This window comes from Gopherus flavomarginatus, chromosome 8, assembly GCF_025201925.1.
Source record: "Gopherus flavomarginatus isolate rGopFla2 chromosome 8, rGopFla2.mat.asm, whole genome shotgun sequence".
NCBI lineage: Eukaryota > Metazoa > Chordata > Testudines > Testudinidae > Gopherus > Gopherus flavomarginatus.
Window position 1 is genome coordinate 80701377 of NC_066624.1, and position 20870 is coordinate 80722246.

The 20870-nt window shown below is 40.0% G+C and overlaps 1 protein-coding gene across 2 annotated transcripts in view; it reads right to left on the reverse strand.

Moving 5' to 3' along the window:
• The window catches only part of DNER (delta/notch like EGF repeat containing), a 289703-nt gene that overhangs the window by 95858 nt on the left and 172975 nt on the right, over window positions 1-20870 (reverse strand). For both annotated transcript variants that reach the window (XM_050964026.1, XM_050964027.1), the window contains exon 5: window positions 5185-5330. In XM_050964026.1, coding sequence (XP_050819983.1) covers window positions 5185-5330 — 146 coding nt within the window. The remainder of the gene's footprint in view (window positions 1-5184; window positions 5331-20870) is intronic.

Genomic DNA, 20870 nt, shown 5'->3' on the forward strand with positions numbered 1-20870 from the left:
CCTTCTGTCTATTCCTGTGCATGTACAGGCCACAAACTACTTTTTTGGGGGGTTAAGGGAGAACGGGGGCAACCGCAAGATACCAGCTTCTTTTTCCAAGTAACAATTGTTAGATCTTTGATCAAGAAAAAATTTCTTCAGCTATCACCTAGGTTCAAACGTTCATTTTTAGAGAAAGATTGTTGGGACAGCTGTGGCCCTAGTTAGTGTTAGAGCATATCATAAACTGTACCAGTTGTGATCACTGATGATCACCACTCCTGATTCTTTTAGATATGTTACCTGACTTAGTTATCACTGATCATTGTAGCCTGCAGAATATAAATATTGTATCCAGTGACAATGCAAGGAACCTACAGGCCCAAACCCCATAAGACTCAGCTTGAGTGCTTAGCATGAGGCTTTAGACCTACAAGCCTTAGCATAAGTAAGTTAACCAGTAAAAACATTTAGTTATAGGGGAACCTAAGATAAGATTTTTGCTTGATTTACAATTGCAATTTTGCTAATAGTGCATGAAATAAACAGGTATTTTAAGTATTTTGGGATAACAACATCTGCAAACATATAACTGCAAGATTGTTATGACAACAAATTGACAATGGATATGGGATATGACAATGGACTTGGGATAATTAATATGCTAACCTATAGGCTTCAGACACCCCAATATTATCAGGGTGAGGAATTTAGTTTTGGATAAAGGAAGCAGAATATTTGTATGCATATTCATGGCAGCCACTGGACCCTATAATAGGCCCAACCACCACAGAAGCTAGAGAGTTCTCAGGACCTTGACCATCAGACTAGCTTAGCATGCCAGAGATCAGACAGGACACTGCCTTCCCACCTCTAGGTCTCCATGAGAATTGTGAGAGTACGCATACGGTATGATTTGGGATGTCAGCCTCATGTTGTATTCTCATTTGGTTTGGAACATTTGTGGTTTTACTGACTGTATTAATAAAAGTATTAAAATCTCAGCTCTGCTCCGAGCACGTGTGTCAGTGTTTTGCATGTCAGGGTCCCCAACAAGAAACTGAATTTGAAATTTAACTTAATCTTTCTGTTGTGCTTGACTCTGGGGTGGGAACCTGGCAAACCTCAAGAAGTTTAATTGTTTTGTCAATTGGGAGTTGACTAGAAACTCTAAAGGAAAATGAATATAATCAATATCCACTCAACAAACCAGGCAACACGAGGTGTGTTTTCTCCCCTACAGAGCCTAGCACTAATAGATGGAGACCCTCAAGTGACTCCATTCCTTTCTCCTTAAGAGGACCAAGAGGGTAGTCCTAGACAATTACTCATTTCCCTCAAGGGCTCCCCCATGCAGAGACAGAGAGAGTTCCATTCTGTCCCCTCTCCTGTTCAATGATCATTTGGGCTTTTAGGAGGTTAGAAATCTCAGCTGTGCTGTCTATAATATGCAGATGATAATCCAACTTAATATTTCTCTCTCTTTTAGCACAGCCAGTGCAGCTGAATGACTTGTTTCATGTCTAACAGAGATTGGGATGTTGATGAGGATTAGTTGATTGAGGTTCAACCCAGAAAAGTCAAAGGTGATGCTTATAAGGTGTGAGATGCAATCTAAAGAAATAGCAAAGATATCAGCACCCCAGTTGAGAGAGTAAGCCTACCATTTCTTATGCAGGCTTACAAACTAGAAATCTAGTTCAAGTTCAGAAGCTGATGGATGTTACAAGTTTCAGCAAACTCATTGTGTGTGCTTGGCAAAAAGGTTGTAAAGTTTCTTTCAGATACAGATCTCACCAACCTTTTGTCATATCAAGACTGCATTGCATTACCGTAATACACTCTAAATACCTTAAGACCATTCTAAAATTTCAGGATACATCTGCCTGGCTATTTGGCCATGTTTATCATAGGCAGAACGTTACATCTATTCTGTGTGATTGGCACTGATATCAAATGATTTCTGACTGAGGTTTAATGCATTCATTTTTAGAGCTGCTGCAAAAAAGGTTTGAAATTTGAAATGTTTTGACAAAAAATATCCTTTTTTCATTATTTTCATGAAAAATATGTCAGTTTTCTACCAGCTACAGAGCTCGTCAAAAAAACCGAGTTTTGAAATTTTTCAGTGAAAAAGGCCATTGTTGGCAAAAATAATTCCCATGTTCTGAGTTTTAACCTATAAAACTTTAAATGGTGATGCTTTGCTCTCCCTATAGACTGATTCTTTATGTGGTTCTATGCCACTACAACAATAAATGCTAGTAATGATTACATGAATGGGACCTACTGATTGGGCATTCTCAGTGAGGATTCTTCACCCCTGGAAAATACTTCCCCTTTGGTATGCCAAGGCCTGGATTTAATGACTGCCAGAGCTTGCATCAAGACTTATATTGGGCATTTGTTTTCCAAAGATTTGAAGGTGGAGTGGTGGGTATTGAATGAGGTTTTGAAGTTGAGGGTTGACAGACCCTATTTGATAGCACTGAACCAATTGTGTTTCCTTTTTATTTTTTTGTAAAATGGTACAGGTCAAAGATCTATATAAACAGGTTCATTGCAAATTATAATGCACACATCTCCATGAATGAAACACAACACCAACATGTCATCACTTCTTCCAAAATAGTAAGATACAACAGTCAATGTAGATCTTTTGGTCTATGTAATATAATGTAACACATTAACAGATGGAGAAAAGAGGGAGAAGATGGGAGAATAAACAGGGAGAAAGAGGAAAGGGAGAAGTATACTGCCTTCCTCCTTTTTAGTGAACATTCTAGTTCATATGCTTTATCTTCCACATGATTTTTGGTTGAACTACTCTTATAAAGTTTCAAAATTTTTGTACCTGTGCTTTAGGAGTGTTAATAAAAGCATTTAAAAATCCAAACACATAAAATTATCCATACTAAATGAATAATTCTTCTTACTAAATAAAGAATGGGCACATATTCACATTATGATGTCCCCTACTAAGTTTTTAATGTATTATTATGTAAGAAGCTTATGTGATTTAGAAAACTGTGGTTCTGAAAGAAAAATTTAATATTTAGATGGAAATAAATTAAAAAATTAAACTAGTTTATGAAACAGGAAACATGTGTACTTGAATGAACAACACTGATAAACAACCACTACAGTAAGGCCCTAAACTGGAAAGTAGCATTTATTTCTAAAATGGTCTTGTAGTAATTGTGTGTATATTATCTCAAGTATTTTAAAAACTTTATTTTTCAGGTCTGAAGAAGCTGTTCCATTCTTCCAGATGTTACTACTGTCATGGATATATGTATTTTAGCAGTTCAATTATTATCATTGCAGTTCAAACTACAATTTTCTGTCAATGTAATGTGCTTTTGTTTAGAGTTTAAATTAGTAAATGCTAGCAGCTGAGCTATTATTTAATTTCCCAAACGTGCCAACTTTTCTGTGCACAGAAGGCTAACAGATGTTAATATTTGCTCAACAGCCACCACTACTTTTATCTCCCAAGTGCATATTAAATATTCAGTTAATCTAGGTTTTTACTGTGATTTAAAATGTTTGTTGTTAAAAAACATATACACACAAGACATTTTCCATATAGATTAATGGGGAATATGTGGCCTAATTCAAAGAAACACAGACTAGACTGGTAAAAATGACACCCTGACAACAGAATTTAGCAGAAAGTTTTATAATTCTTTCCTTTGCATGTTATTTTGTCTAGAGGAACTATCAGACCACAAAGTGATCAATGAAATTCTTATGATCTCTACTATAGTCCTTCAATATAGTATTGTTAAAGGGAAAGAGAAGTGAAGTCAACAGTAATCAGGTACAGTAGGGAAGAACAACATAACATAAAAACATAAGAATGGCCATAGTGGATCAGACCAATGGTCCATCTAGCTCAGTATCCTGTGTCTTCCGACAGTGGCCAATGCCAGAGACTTCAGAGGGAATGAACAGAACAGGGCAATTAACTAGTGATCCATCCCTAGTCATCCAGTCCCAGTATGCGGCAGTCAGAGGTTAAGGGACACCCAGAGCATCAAATTGCATCCCTGACAAGCCCAGTGATGGACCTATCCTCCATGAACTTATCTAATTCTTTTTTGAGTCCAGTTATAGTTTTGGCCTTCACAACATCCCTTGGTAATGAGTTCCACAGGTTGACTGTGCATTGTGTGAAGAAATACTATTTTTTTTAAACATGATGCCTATTTGTTTGATTGAGTGATCCCTGGTTCTTGTGTTATGTGATGGGGTAAATAACACTTCCTTATTCACTTATTCACTTTCTCCACACTAGTCATCATTTTATAGACCTCTATCATAACCCTAATCATGTCTGTTACTCTTCACTGTATGTTTTCTAATTCTAGTGTATCTTTTTGATTTTCAACATTACTCAAATAGCTCTGCCTTGTTTCTACCCAAGCTCATATATGGTTATGCTTAGATGAATCGGTGGCATCATTTTTTAATTTCTGAATAAGTCATTACACAGACTAACATACACGGTGAGAACGGCGTAAGATTACATAAAACCTTAAAAACAACAGAGCTGCGTGTGCTGCACAAACCAGATTGTACAGGTCTGCAGGTTCACATGAAGATTTGGGTTCACTGCTTATTACAACTCATCTCTCTTCAGTGCAGCCTCTGCTTTCCCTCCTCTTTCTACTCTCAAGACAAGCTATAGTTCTCGAGGGAAGCTGTGTACCCATTCTACTGATCTTTTACTTAAATATTTAAGAAATTGTCAATACAACACTATGGAGATCATTCATGTGAACATGTATCAATTAATGCTTTTGTTTCAAAAGGGGGTGTGTTTATATTTTGAGATCACTAGTGAAGAAAAGTATTCTTTGATGGTGAAAGTTAAGTTGGTTTTGTTGTGATGAAATATAAAATTACTTTATATTTGATACGAATAATTTTTTGTTATCTGGGCAGTGTTTGATTCCTCACATCTTTAATTAATTATTTCTTTGCTTTTCAGATCTTCAGTTTTGTAAACGATGTGACAGACAAGTACACTGTTATTACTTAGCAACCTTTACTAGCTTTTGAAACATACAGACATGCATGCATGCACACACAGTGGAATTAGTATTGAAATACTAGTCTAAACATGTTAGCTATGTATTTGTCATACCCCATTTAATCTTTACTCTTTAAATAAGGTTTTTGTTAAATGTTTCACCTTACCTCAGATGGTTTTGAGATACATTTTCCTTTTCCCAAACACAGAAAGTCATCTGAGTGGCTTCCCACAGGCATGCAGGTGCTGACTTTTACTACCACAGTTAAGCGTAAAGCCACAATGCATTTAGTAACTGAATCATTCACAAAACCTGAAAAACAGAGATTAAAGGTTTTTAATTTAAAAATAAAAAATTCTAATGAACGGTTTTATTATTAGTAAAGTAAATTGAATACAGAGAAACTTTTGTTCAAATTTCACCCTCATTCACTTCTCATGAAACCCCACTGAAAGCTTACATGGGATTTAAGTTAGGGTTGAATTTGTCCACGTTACTGATCAAGTTGACTGACAAATGGAAGACATTCCAGAGTCAAGATGCATCATTAGAGTGTCATTCAGCACTCCATCCTCTGGCAAAACTCAGGGCCTTAAATAAAAAGTACTAAACCTGGCCCTTAAAGTTGATCTTCAATTTGCCTTGTTTCCAATAAAACTATATTTTCGTTTAAGTACCATAAAATATGTAACAGACAACTACAATAGCTTAGAAGAGTAGGCTAAAGTGACGAAATAAAAGCCTAGTTTTCCTTGATTTTGTCTCAGTTTTTAATGGAACATGAAAGCAAAGCCAACAAAGTGAACAAATTAGGTTAAAAATTAACTTAAATAATCAATCTGTAGCATGGAAAATTTAGTTTGAAAAGAGTTAATAAGCACATCATTGAAACAACACAATATAAATTACAACGAATCAGTAACAACTCAAATGTTTCCTAGTACCATTTTAGATCAAAGCTGCACAGCTTTACCCTCTACTTGAAGGCATTACTCCGTTTCAACATAACATGAGAACTTTTGAACACCAAAGCCAATCAATTCCAAAACTTCGGGGACTGTTCTAGGCATCACTGGACTGAACCTATTGATTTTGCTGAAAATAAAAAAAAACTAGAAGGGAGAAATGGGAGACCCAAGTTGTCCCTACCATCTGGTCAGCAGGACAAGAACCTTCAAGTATTCTGTAATTATCTACAGATCAAATAGTTGATGGCAGCCATTAACACCTTTCAAAATAACAGTGCCTCCATATCAGCTCTATTCATCCTCCCAATACAATTCAAAATACTGACACCCTGAAAGAGAAAGAAAAAATGGAAGACAACAATTGGGAAAGTGAATGTATGAGACGAATGGAGGCACACAGATTCCCTGGCAGAGGGCAGAATGGGTTTGTATAGAGCCCCTGGTATGGGGGGATGGAATGAATGGGGAGTTTCATGGTTAGAGAGCGAGCTGCACTTTTGTCCCCTTCTAAGTGCACCCCTCAAGTGACAGGCTGTAGCTTCCTACACCTCACTCTGGGTTGAACAACACAGTCCTACCACGCAGACTGGATCTCTGTCTTGCAGCCCTCCAAATCATGTTAATCTGAAAGGCCAAACTGGTTTTGGCAACTGTACACTCATTTTCTCCAGGAGACTATGACAAAATAAGTTTGCAATGACAAAGAAACAGCTTTTTCAGAACAAAGTAGTATTTATTTGCCAAAGCGTGCACCACATGCATAGCAAATGGGTTAAAACAACAGTGTCCTACAGGGATCTTAACTTCTCTATAAATATCTCAGGTAGGTCCAGCCTATTCCAGACTACTCTTCTGAGTTTGAGAGTTAGTTTTTATCCCCACAGACCCTCTTTCCCCGTCTCAATCAGCCTGGGTATCCGCCTTGGTCTGCTGACAACCTTTCCTTCCCTTTCCTACCCTTTCGGCAGGAGCAAATCTTTAACTGACCAGTGTCTTCTGACCTCTGGTCTCAGCCTGGAGAAAACAGCTGTATAATCTTGCTAGCACCAGGAAGGCAGCCTCTTTATAGCAAGTAACCTGCCTACTGTGTTTGAGTGTTTGCTGGGATGCTCCTTACCTAGGTCATCATGTTGTCTTTCCTGCTTGATTTCTCCAACACCTCCTTTTGATCTCAACCCACAGTAAGTAACCCATCACAAACAAACAGAGAGGGAAGCACAATAGTCATAAATACAATATAGTTATCTCCTATTTTGTTACAGGGTGGATGGGGAAATGAGGCACACAAAGGCCCTGGCATGAGGCATCCCTGAAATAGACAACGCAGGGAGGATGGCACACAGGCAGCTTGTGCAATGGAGGTATAAAGAAGCCCCAGGTCTGTGAAATGAGCTCAGACTATAGAAGCAACAAACTGTGCAATTTTCTGGTTCTAATTTTCCAGCCAAAACATACTGTTTCATATGCATTTCTCTCTTTTTAATACAATTCTCCTTCTGTTGTATATTTAAAACCCAGTTGTATATCTGTAAGGCATTGTTCTAAAATAAATTGATTTGACAATACCACAGCCATTTTGTGCATTCAGTCACCATTAACTGGAAGTGAGAACACTACATTGTTAGAAATAACTTGAGCTTTGTATAAGCACAGGAAATAGCTGCAGCTGCAGTTCTGCTGATAAGGATGGAAAATAAAATTGGAAGATTCATGAGAATGGGCGAAAGTGTGGATAGCTGACCTTGGATTTGTGTGTTCCTGATTATGAGTTTTTGCTGATGTTAGGAAAACTATTAGTCTGCAAAGGGTTACTCTGAGTTATTAGCTTTGTTTTGAGCAACCTATAAAAAGATCAGTCAGTGTGTGTAATTTGGAGAAGTCTGAAGAGGTTTTCTATGAGGTAAGAGGATGACATCCAACTCCCTAGTGGCTAGGAGGAAGGCTGGCCCCCACAAACCTGCTGCTGACCACTCAACACCATCTCAGACTTTGGGTAACTATATCTGGGTTGCTCTGGACTATTGCTATTTTAGATGTGTGCTTTAGATGCCCTGGGTCCAAACGTTTGGATACATGAGGGAGCATCCACACAACCACACTGGATGCTGCTATGTAAAGAGCTCTGAGCTTGTATGTCAAGTGCATGTGCAGGAGAGGGGTCAAAGCACACTCATTTGTACTGATCATTTATCAGATGGAGGAGCTGTGGACCCCATTGATTTATTTCCTGACACTGCCTGGAGAGAGGAACATATAAATTAGCATTGTTTCAGGTTGAGGAAACTCTGGGCAATGACAAATATTGGTACTACTTGAAAACAAGCTATAACACAGGAATGGAAATGGCAGCATGACTTTGTTTTTAGGTTGAAAGACGTTGCTGATCGAGGGATATTTGAAAACCTCATTTAGCATTCACTCCATCATCAATCTACAAACCTGGTAAAAACACTTTGAAACGTTTCCAAAGTGTTTGGCAGAAGATCTGAAGTGCACTTTCACAGGTAAATACATTTATAAGACCCTTTTGGAACAAGTTTATTTTCCTCCATTTCTTCAGGTGAACCCTCCCAACTTGCAGGAGACAACTGGGGGACCCTCAATGGAGAAAAGACAGGAGATGCCTCCTTAATACGTCACAGGGGCAACGGGTCTGCTGCTGCTGCTGCTTCCATTCAGTAAGGAGGAAGGGATAGGACAATTTGTAGGCTACTGACTCTCTCTTTGCAGAAGACAACTGCAGGTAAAGGGGAGGGCACCTGAAAGGATGGAGGAGAAATTTGCTAGGAGAGGAAGGGAGCCTCTACAGATTCTAGAGGTTTAGCTGAACTGCCCTATTTTGAGGCTTGGAGAATTAAGATATTCATATTTATATCATGTAAAATTTATCTGGATTTGCATAGGAAATGCCCTTTCCCTGCCCCAAGGAAATCCTTTAGTATCTTCTTTTCAGACTTAACCTAGGATGTTTTTTTTTAAATGCTGGTATTTCTGCATTATTAATACATGAATGCTAATACTATCTATATGGATCCCTCTCCTGAACATGCACTTGACCTATGTGATGTTGCACTCTATTGGATTTTATGAAAATATGCTAATGAGTGTGAACATAATGTAACCGGAATATGCTTCATGAAAAAGGTCTCTTGTAAGGTATCATTACAAAGCTTATAATCCACTGAGTGTGGTCATCCTATTTGTATAAATGTATCATTCTTGTATTTGAAACTAGAAATATGAAATATAACTCTGAGGGCCTATTGTAATTATGCAAAGTGTGGGCCATTAATGGAGGTTTGGAATCTTGATGGCTCCCATCAAGTAGGACAGCTGGTTGTAAATGGCTCCGTTTACTTGCAAGCCTTCCTGTGAGTCAGGCCAGGAAAAATGAAGGCTTGGGGTCTCACAGGACATGTGACCATGTCACCTAGTACTGGAATCCATCTTAAACCTGGTGCTTCTCCATTTATAACAGGGGTCTCGAACTCAAAATCACCACGAGGGCCACATGAGGACTAGTACATTGGCCTGAGGGCCGCATCACCAACACTTTTTCATATAAAGGTACAAAAGCCCCCTCCCCTACTCCATCCCTTCCATGAGGCCCCACCCTTGCCCCACCTCTTCCCACCCCTTCCCCGCCCGCATTCCAACCCCTTCCCCAAAGTCCCCACCCTAACTCCGCCCCCTCCCTGCCCCTATTCCAATCCCTTCCCCAAATCCCCACTCCTGCCCCGCCTCCTCCTCTCCCCTCCCTCCTGGAAAGCGCGAATTGCCGCCAAACAGCTGTAACTGCATGGGCTGCATGCGGCCCGCGTGTTTGAGACCCCTGATTTAGGAGGAAAGGTGGGGATACAGAGAGACAAAAGATTCCCGCCTTGTGCAAAAGCTATATAAGGGGGTGGTACAGAACAAAGGAGGTTCCAGTCATGAGAAATCCCCTAGTTACCACATGAGCTGGAGCTAACAAGAACTGGACCAGGGAAAAGGATTGGGCCCAGACTAGGAAGGAGTCCAGTCTGTGAAAGAAGCTTATTGGAACATCTCTGTGGTTGAGATTTCATCTGTATTCAGTTTCCAACTGTATTAGGCTTAGACTTGTGTGTTTTATTTTATTTTGCTTGGTAAGTTACTTTGTTCTGTCTGTTATTACTTGGAACCACTTAAATCCTACTTTTTATATTTAATAAAATCACGTTTGCTTATAAATTAACCCAGAGCAATTAATTATTTCCTGGGGGAGCAAACAGCTATACATATCTCTCTTTCAGTGTTTCAGAGGGCAGACAATTTTTGAGTTTACTCTGTATAAGCTTTATACAGAGTAAAACGGATTTATTTGTGGTTTGGATACCACTGGGAGCTGGGTGTCTGAGTGTTAGAGACAGTAGCACTTCTTAAGCTGTTTCCAGTTAAGTCTGCAGCTTTTGGGGGGAGTGATTCAGACCTGGGTCTGTTTGCAGCAGGCTAGCTCAACAAGATAGGGTACTGAAGTCCCAAGCTGGCAGGGAAAACAGGCTCAGGGGTAATCTCAGCACATCAGGTGGCAGCCCTAAGGGAGTCTCTGTGACCCAACCCATCACAACATACATGCTCAGAGCTCTTTATATAGCAGCATCCAATGGAGCTGTGTGGATCTTCCCTCATGGATCCTAATGTTTGGACCCAGGGCATCTAAGAAGGCACAGCACCCACTATAACTCAGTTTATTTCAGTGGTAGAAACAGTGAGTTAGAAGGCTTTTTTGTCTCTCTCTTTTCAGTGCCTCTGTTTTTATTAGTTAGTGGTTTTGTCTTTTTAAAAACACAAATGGTAGAAACTCTTAAGCTTCACAATGTAAGCCAGGCTCTAACTAATGGGGTTAGGAAGACTTCTCCCCTATGAGCTGTTTAATTCTATAACTGTCCATTAAATTTTGTTCATCCATTTTTTCAAACCTTCCTCTGAAGCACTGGGTACGGGACATTATCAGAGACAGGACATGGACTAAATCAAACCAGTGGAAGGTGGCAGCAAACTTGTCCATCCAGGTTACACATTATCTGTCCCATACTTTTGGCAAAACACAAAATGACACTGAGTCTTTAAAGCTAAATTTCTGACTGGATGTCCACCTGGCCTCTGCTGGAGAGTGCATGTAAGTGCTTTTATGGGCTACCACACTCCTGCCGACACTGCTGTCCACCTCGGACAGCATAAGGTATGTTGGTATAAACTGGCATAAGTTAAGTTGCATCTGAAGTCACAAATTTATTAGTGACATCAAAATTAGTTGCTTGGAATGTGACTGATACGCATCCGATGAGGGGTTAGGATTTCTGGAGGGAATAAACAGCAAGACCCTAAGGAAATATTCTATTTTTATGCAAATATCATTATTAACAAGAATGACTAAAGAGAGAAGCAGAAAGTACATCGAAGAGAAAGATTTTCAATGACACATTACCCTCCTCTCACATCCTAAGATTTCATTCTTTTGTAGCTATTCCCGAAGAGATAATTATGTTTACATGGTAAACAGGGATGTAATTCAGACTACTATTCTTACCCTTCACAAAATAATTTAGGGACTACAACTGCATTTTTCTTAGTGTTTCATAATGTTTTTTCCAAGAATTTTTTCTACTATGTGGTACATTCTGCCTCTCTTCCAAAGGTCCCTGCCTGATGTGGAAACTGTACAAATCAATTGCATAGGATGAGCAAGATCTTGGGAACTCACACAGGGGACATGTAAACCTTAAAAGTCCAGTTCTCTGGGAACCTCCTGCATGAAGAAGATGAGCACCACTGTGAGTGTACCAACAGATCCACTGGACATTCTCTCTGTCTAGGGGAGGCATAGGTACCGTGGAAGCTACTCTAGCTCTAAGCTTAGTTCAAGGAATGTGGAGCAGCTCTGTTGCTAAGCTACAGCTTGAGGCAGTGAAGGATACTTTTCCTTTAGCCCCAAAGGAACTCCTCACTTCACAGCCTAGCTGCGTGTGCTATGTACTGGCGACTGAATGTTTTATTTGATCAGAAGAAAATTTAGGACAATATCAAAGTTATAATGAGTACAGTACTCAATAAAACAGGGATCCTGTTGCTTGGATGCTGAAAGAAAGCTATTTCCAGAGCTTTTATTAAGCACTCCTTAGCTTCTAGGTATGTTAGTAATTCTATGATTGCTGTAGAAAATATTAATGGAGACTTTTCCATTTCATTTTACAATTTTACTGTATAATGTGGATAATTAGTGTTTCTAATTTGTAATGATCTATACCTTAATTTCCATGCTGCAAACCAGAGGGTGAGGGGAAAGAGCGCAGAAAATGTTTTCTTGTCCAACAGAAATTTAATCCACTTAGATTTAACCATAATCAATTAGCCAATATTCCAATAGTCTAGATGCAAAATTTACTAGATATATCTCTGATGTCTGGTTTGACTACTAAAGTGGTATGCTGCTGATCTTTTCTGAAAACTGCCAAACTGTTCTGGACCTAATCGACATCATATATTACCCATTAGTATAAAGATGCAGCCAAAACTCACTTCCTCTTACAATAGAATTTGATAGTCCTAGATAGAGAGAGTGCTATGTAATTACATGTGCATGTTTGGAAGTATCTAAAGTTTATTTGCTTGTCTGAAACAGATTGTTACACACTTTTCAGGACAGTTCCCTAAAGGAATTTAAAATCAGCCTCCTTTGTACTTTGAGTCTCATTACTATTTTGGCAACAAAAGCCCTTGGCAAACTGCTGAAGAAATCATTTCTCTCACTGGAGTGCCACATTTTTTCTTATAATTCCCAATTATCACACCCAATTTCCAAAGATTGTGAAGATAAAACAAGACTATTTATTTTCTACCTTACAGTATTTATATTTAGGTATACAAGATTCATAGATTTTAAGGCCAGAAGGGACCATTGTGAGAATCTAGTGTGATCTCCTGTATAACATAAACAAATTACTTTCTGCTTCACATCCAATAGCTCTGATTGAACAAGAGCATATCTAAGCTCTACTTTAATTTCCAGGTAGGAGGATAATTTCAGACATGTTTACAGCTCCCTTGATCTCAAGCCTCAAGAAAAATAATATAGCTGCTTATAATGATAGGTAATTTTGTTCAATTTAACTTTGCAGTCTTTCCAAGTCCCAGTTAAAATGTAATGATGTCAAAGTAATTTCAGGGGAAGAAGTCAGGCCTGAACTATTTACACCAGTGTGTATGAACAATTTAAAAACCTTATAAATCAGAATCTGAAATGGAAGAACTCTGCATCTATTTTAAAGAAAAGAATATTTCAAGCTTACACATAATCAGTTGATAATGAAAAAATATCTGTATGATTTCACTGGAACCATACATGGTAAGATATACTAGATCTCATTCCCATCATTGCTGTTTTGCATCCTTCAGCCTAGGAGCACAAAGCACATACCTTAATCCTTCTATTTCTCTCACTTTAAGAAAGTTGAGGAACAAAAAAGTAGGAAAGTCAAAACACAACAATCCTCCTACCGACCAGTTAGGCACATAGCTTGGGTCTTGCAACTAATTTTGTTATGTAGATCAGAAACTGTGAACCATACCACTATAACCAGTACAGCTAGTCCTTCCTTCTTCCATAAATCAGTGCACTCGGAGGGTGCCACTATATATACTTGCCTTCTGGAGATTCTGCCCCTGTGTATAAACTACCATAGAGGGCTACTCTGGGTACATCACCCGGAAGCCACAAACCACAAAACGACTATCTTCCTTTGCTTTCATAACATTGATAACAGATCATACTCTCTACTATGACAAAGGTAAGGAAGTACTTTGGGTCTGAGGAACAGTGCAAGGCTTTACTTGCTGTTGTCTGGCACAAGTTAGGTATCCAAGCTGTTTTGAATTTAGCAAATTAATCAGAAAGTGTGTCAGTGAGTCTCTTATTACCTTGTGGATAGCAGCATCCAGTGAAGAGAGAGAAAAAATGACGACACAATACCATCAGGTGAAGAACTCAAACAGTCTCTGGCAACTGACAGACAACTACTTTCCCATTTCAAGATGCTGAATGTGGGATCTCACAGCCACAGCACAGGTGACTTTTGAGAATAGCTACAGAATCTGAACTGGACCAGCCAATGAAGGAGAGAAGATGACGTTACCAAAGCTGTCTGGTAACAGTACAGGAAGGTGGCTGATTAAGGTAATGTGCAAGGTCACTATTACCGTGCATTACTGGGAGCGTAGCTGGCTGTATCGATGGGGGTAACAGATGTGGCTCCTGGTGCATGCATGCTGCTTTGGCTATTGTGCTTAGTGAGTGCAGAAATGCGCTCTCACTATTTCCGTGCTACAGTGCATCCAACACAGAAATAAATTTTTCTCCAGCCATGCCTGTTCATACAGTGCTGGACCAAAATTAGTAATTTTAAGATTGAAATACAATTACCCTCAATCTCCTCCACTAAAGCACTAAATTACAAAGCTCAAAACTGAGATTCTGTTCTGCGCCATGCACCAGGGTCTTGCCGACAGTGGTCAATGCCAGGTGCTCCAGAGGAAGTAAACCTAACAGGTAATGATCAAGTGATCACTCTCCTGCCATCCATCTCCACCCTCTGACAAACAGAGGCTAGGGACACCATTCTTTACCGATCCTGGCTAATACCCATTAATGGATTTAACCTCCATGAATTTATCTAGTTCTCTTTTAAACCCTGTTATAGTCCTAGCCTTCACAACCTCCTCAGACAAAGAGTTCCACAGGTCGACTATGGAAACCTGGTGTAGTGAGGACAATCAATGAGACACAATCGTTCCGGGATACAAAATATATCGGAAGGACAGAACAGGTCGTGTGGGGGAGTGGCACAGATGAATTGTGTTCCAAACAAAAAACTCTGTGCAATTTTAAAACAAATACATTAAAAACTTAATAAATTAAGAGAATTGAACCTATGAAAGGGAAAACATTCATGTCCATTTCAGCCACATATGCCTTCCATGGCTTGGTAGTGCAGCAGGACCTCATGCCGCACGGATTGTGAGGCACGTATAGGGAGATCGATATATTGAGTTCTCTATGGACTGCAGAGGGAGGCGAGCCTGAGATCATTGAACCTGCAGGTCCATCAGAGTCTGCAGCATCTGTGTTTGCTGCCTGGGAAGCCCCATTATGCCCTGGTGCACCTCCCTCCTTTTCCTGCTGAGGTTCCTGGACCTTTCTCCTTTCACTCCTCTTCCTTCTCTTTCACAATGTTCGTCTTCCAGGCCCTGTGCTTACAGTCCAATATGCAGCACTGGCTTGCAGGATTTCATTGAACATGTGATCCTGAATCCTCTTCTTTCTCCTTATCTGGCTCAGGCGTGCAGAAGGAGACCCTGAAGGTAGCAATGGCTGCAGCTGAAGATGAAACATATTTGCTACTGAAAGTGAAACAAGATGCTGAACTCACTCTCCTACATTCTCACTATACTTGGGATTGCTTGTGCACAGTGCCCAACACACCACCAGCCATGGTGAGTATGGCTCTCTGGGAGTTGGGGAAAATGAAGAGTAAATTGCTCAGCTGCATGATTCTAGTAACGCAGGGCAACAGCACTGAATATTGACACCATTTTTCATAGGCTGTGATGCTTTAGTTGGTACCTCACTCCTGAGTGTCTCAAAGGCAGAGAGAACATAGTTGCTGCTAGCATCCCGAAGACGCCCAGACCCTTGTGCTGCTAGCCTGTGTACTGCAATGGTGCCTCCTAAAATTATAGCTGAGTGGTGTGGAGGAAGAAAGAAGGCAGCCGTCCCTAGAAACCTTCAGACGACAATTGCAGAGTACCTCCATGAAAATTTCATGAAAATCTCTCAGCAAGATTCAAAGGACACCTCTATGCACATAAAAAAATCTGCTCTGCATGCCCCCCTCTAGAGGGGAACAAAAAGTAGATAGCAACTCTACCTCTCTTGGTAGTACAACTACCTCCTTCCAGCACAAGTAAATTAATGAAAAGTCAAAAAATATGTCCTGCTAACTTTGGGGGTGCCATCCCTCTAATTGAAAATTTATCTACACACTTACCTGAGATTCCTTCCCCTGCACCAGGCTCGCCTGCGCTTGACTGGCAGGACTGGCTGGACTGCGGTGGAGTCAAAAACAAGTCCTGGCTTGCTGTGCAGCTGGATTCCGCTATCTTGTTTCCCATATTACTCCTCATCCACTACCTCCTGCTTGCCATTCACAGCAAAGGCCTTTGACTCAGGCTCCTCAGAGGTAGCTGCGATGCTGTGTGTGTGTGTGTGGGGGGGTCTCTGCCAAGTACGGCATGCATCTCTTTGTAAAGGCAGCAGCTCTACAGCTCAGCACCAGATTAATTGTTGGCCTCTCTGACCTTCTGATATTCCTGCCACAGCAATTTGGCTTTCACACAGCACTACTGCTGGTGCCTGCCATACTCCTTCTCCCACATCCTATGAGTAATCTGCTGGTTGATATCAATGTTTTTATGGCTGGACCATAGCTGTGCCAGCACAGTCTCTTCTCCCCACAGGCCCAGGAGATCCAGTATCTCCTGTCTGTTCCAGGCAGCAACATGTCTGGAGTGTATAGCTGGCATGGTCAGCTGGGCAGTTGCGCTCAAAAATTGAAAACTGTAAGTGTGCTCACCAAGCTGGGCACTCAGGAAAAGGAATTTCAAAAACATGTAGGGTTTAAAGGGGAGGAGAGGTTTCTGGTCTCTGTGGCCCCTGGGCAGCAGAGTTCACAATGGTGACCGACCAGAGTGGTCAGAGGGTGGCATTGTGGAATAGCTTCTGGAGGACAATTAGGGTCGACATAAGTAACGTAGTGTATACACATGCACTGCATGGACCTAAGTATATTGACTGTGGCTCTATATCACTTGGGGAAGTGGTGTTAGTACATCGGTGTAATAGGGTGCTTACAGCAGTAGGAGATCAATTTAAGTGTGGAAACATGCACGACTAGGTTGACGTAAACCGCCATGCATCGACCTAACTTTGTAGTGTAGACCAGGCCTAAGGTACTAGAGAATAGCTGCCCAGAACATCACAGATCCCTCTCCCCAAAATACTACTAGACAACATAGCAGGTGGACCTATATATACATGTGTGTGATGGCAGAAAAGCTGCCATGTGGACACAAAACATGTTATTTGTAACTGGTCAGCTAACCAGGCCTCCACTCAGCTACACAAATCACTGATGTTGAAGTGTGGAGGAACAATTTATTACAGAAGACATGAATCAGTCAGATCCCATTTTGGCAGCAGCATATTTGATCTCCATTGTTAAACGTAGAGATTAGTGACAAACATACCAAGAATCCTTTCAAATGCTTTTCATTCAGAAAAAAAAATAATCACATGAAATACTTTGATTTAAAAAGTAATTCTTCTCTGAGCAGCAACAGTAAAAACATCATTGTTTCTCACTAATAGTATAAAAAACCCACTCAGTTTCCAAATAAACACACGTTCCTTACTAACTGCCAGCACTGAAAATCACACTGGGCTTGTATAGTCAAGCCGAGTCATTTCCTTCTTACACATAATCACCAACACAGCAGTACTACTGCTGGCCAAATTATGTTCTCAGTCTCAGTAACATTTGTGCAATATCACTAACCTTAGTGAGGATCACTGAGGTACAGATTGATAACAATGAAGTTGCATAGGTGCAACAAAGGACATGAATTTGGCCTGCAGTTCTTTATTACTGGTGCTAGTGCTTGAGAAGGAAAGTACCCAGCTTAACTTTCAAAACTGAAGCTGAATTTTGCAGAGCTGGTGGTTTAGAATATATCTGAAAACTGAACAAATACGAGTTGGAATCACTTGGGCATAATAAACCCCAAAATGAATTTTCACAGCCACTTTTCTGTGTAGAACCACATTTCAAATAGATCATGGCTTTGTGTTACTACCTCTAAATATGGCAGAATTCAATGAAACGAACCACATAAAGATGAACAAAATCACATAGCAATGTGATATGGACCCTTATGAGATTATTTGTATACTGCCTGCAATATCAGCTTAGAGTGTGGCTTTCTGCCATGTCTCTGAGGCTGTATTTATTGCACTAGACAATGGTGCCAGCATACTAAAAGATGGCAGGATTGGCTAAACTAATAGATTTCCCACACGAGAATTTCCCATTACACGCTTGTTGTGTTCCTGAATGAAAGTAATTGGGAACACCCACAGTGCAGGCAAATTTGCAATTAACAATATTTTGGGGGCCAAACAGACAGACCGTCAAGAGTGTCTGATCCCCCGCGGAGCTGGGGAAGACTGTAAAATGCAGAGGTTTTATCTGTCCTCATTGGTTCAGCCTGAAAATGGGAAAGATCATGAAAGGATTGACTAATCCTATTTTAACATATACACATTGTATAATAATAAATACCAACACCGATTATCTGAAGACCTCAAAGCACTTTACAAACAATGAACTGTGCGTCACAAAACCCCTTGGAATTACGTATTAGTATCCTCATTTTACAGATGAGAAAAGAAGTTAAATGACTTGTCCAAGGCCTCACAGCTAGTCTGTGACAGAGCCATGAATAGACTGCAAACATCCTGACTTCTAATCCTGTGCTTTTTTCACCAGACCATCATTCTGCATAAACAGAAATCTGAAAACTGGTTTTTACCCCAAAAACTATAGAAATCAACAAGTCATAAACCATCTACCACAAGCTTTGAAAAGCTGAATTTCCAAAGGTTACACTATAAAATGTACTCACTTCCCACAATTACCTGCTGGGACATGCAATAGTTAAAGGTGAACTGCAAAGTATTTTTAAAATATTTTTGTCAAAATTGTAAAATTTCTACCTCCACCCCCAAAAATGCAGAAGATGCTTAGAAATACAGCACTATGTTTTGGCAAAAATTGAATTAAGTATCACTTGCTGGTCCTGCTCTCTACTCCGCCCTGTAGCCATTTTATGTGGATTTACTGGTATATTTTTTATATTAAAATACACTCTGGGAGACCTTTTCATAAGCCCCCATCATAATTAATATATTTTCAAAAATGAAAACATTTAACATTGGTTTTTGAGTTGAAATGCTGATGCAGCCATTGGTCAGTGTTTTCTTTTCTTCGGGATCTTAAAATATCACGTCAATATAGTGTCATCTGAGCACGCCTACAGGATCAGGCCCTGGAGGACAGACAGGTGAGGGAAAGCCGATCTTCACCTGGTTTGAGGCTTAGGCAGAAGATAGGCATTCAGATGCCTGCCTGGGCAACAGTGCACATGCCCAGAAGCAGAGGTTTAGGGAACTTCTACAGGAAAAATATAGGCACCAAGTGAGTTCAGGTGCCCACAGGGTTAGGTAACAACTGAGCAGGGATTCTGTGGATCATAATAGTGCCTAAATCTGGGGATTTAGGCACCTAGGTCCTTTGTGGATCTAGGCTAAAGTAATTACAGTTTAATGCTTGAAAGAGGAGGCCCTATATTATATTATATTTTCATAAACAGTCTGTTGAAGATTTGCCGCCAGAACACAAGTGTGGTATATTGTAACAGCACAAAAGGATTTAAAAGTTTGTTTTAGTTCAGCTGCATGTTTCCTTCTTGGCTTATAAAGCTATCATTTAAAAACAGTCCTTGAAATTAACACCTCGTTGAATTGAATGAATAATATAGTTCACATTCTATTGCTGCTGCTACTGTTACCTGAGGGTATGTCTACACAGCAACAAGAAACCTGCGGCTGAGCTGTGCCAGCCGACTTGGGTTCGCGGGACTCAGGCTGTAGGGCTGTTTCACTGCTGTGTAGATGTCTTGGCTTGGGCTGGAGCCCAGCCTCTAGGACCCTGTGAGATGGAAGGGTCCCAGAGCCTGGTCTCCAGCCTGACCCAGAAGTCTACACAGCAATGAAAGAGCTCTGAAGTCCAAGCCCTGGGAGCCCAAATCACCTGGAATGGGCCAGCCATTGTTTTTCCTTTGTTGTGTAAACAGGTTTTTCTTTGCTGTGTAGACAATTTTCTGCAAGGCTGGTGTAGGGCTTAAACCCAAGTGGAATCCTCCATGCTGTAAGCACAACACTCAGTCATGTTTGTACAAATAAGTCCTTAAAGGTGAACTGCAATCATAAAAATGGAAATTCTATTTACTTGAGCACAATGCACTGAATTCATCAATAACCAGGCTATGGTCTTGCACTGAAATAACTAAAACTGTTTTAATTTACTCTCTTTGTTAATTTGGTGCAAGTCTGTGTGTAGACAGACAGACACTCTTATTGTGAAATAGAATTGTCCTATTTCATTTTTTACTTATCTAAGTAAAAAATCAACTTAAGCTAAATTGAATTCTTCAGATGGAAATATGATTATCTTTCCACTGCATGAGGTGTAATAACACTGAATGCCTCTAAGGGTGCACATATACTGGACCTAAAACACACAGATTTCAATTGTTCTTCTAATCTGAAACCCTCACAACCAGATACATTAAAGGTTATGATCCTCTCCTTGTAATTAGTTTAAAAATAGCTACAGATTATCTATCATTATCAGTTTATTTTTAATATAATTTTCTTTTGTACCAAAGATATTCACTTTGTCACCATAATATGTCTCTAACCCATGTTAGAGGTTACCAATAGCTAATGCATGAAAAAGAGCAATAACTGTGTGCATTAAATGGCCCAGAGACCATCAACAGAGCAGATAATTAAAACCCATGAGACTGGAGATTAACAGTGGTCAGGGAAAAGATGTCTGAGTGGAAACCTCCTGGCATTACAATGGCAAGTCAGCACTTTTAATGCTAAATGTTGCTCCTGCACAACACACACACATATAGAGCCAATCCACAAAGTTTCTATATAAACCCTCAAAAGTTCACAAGTGTG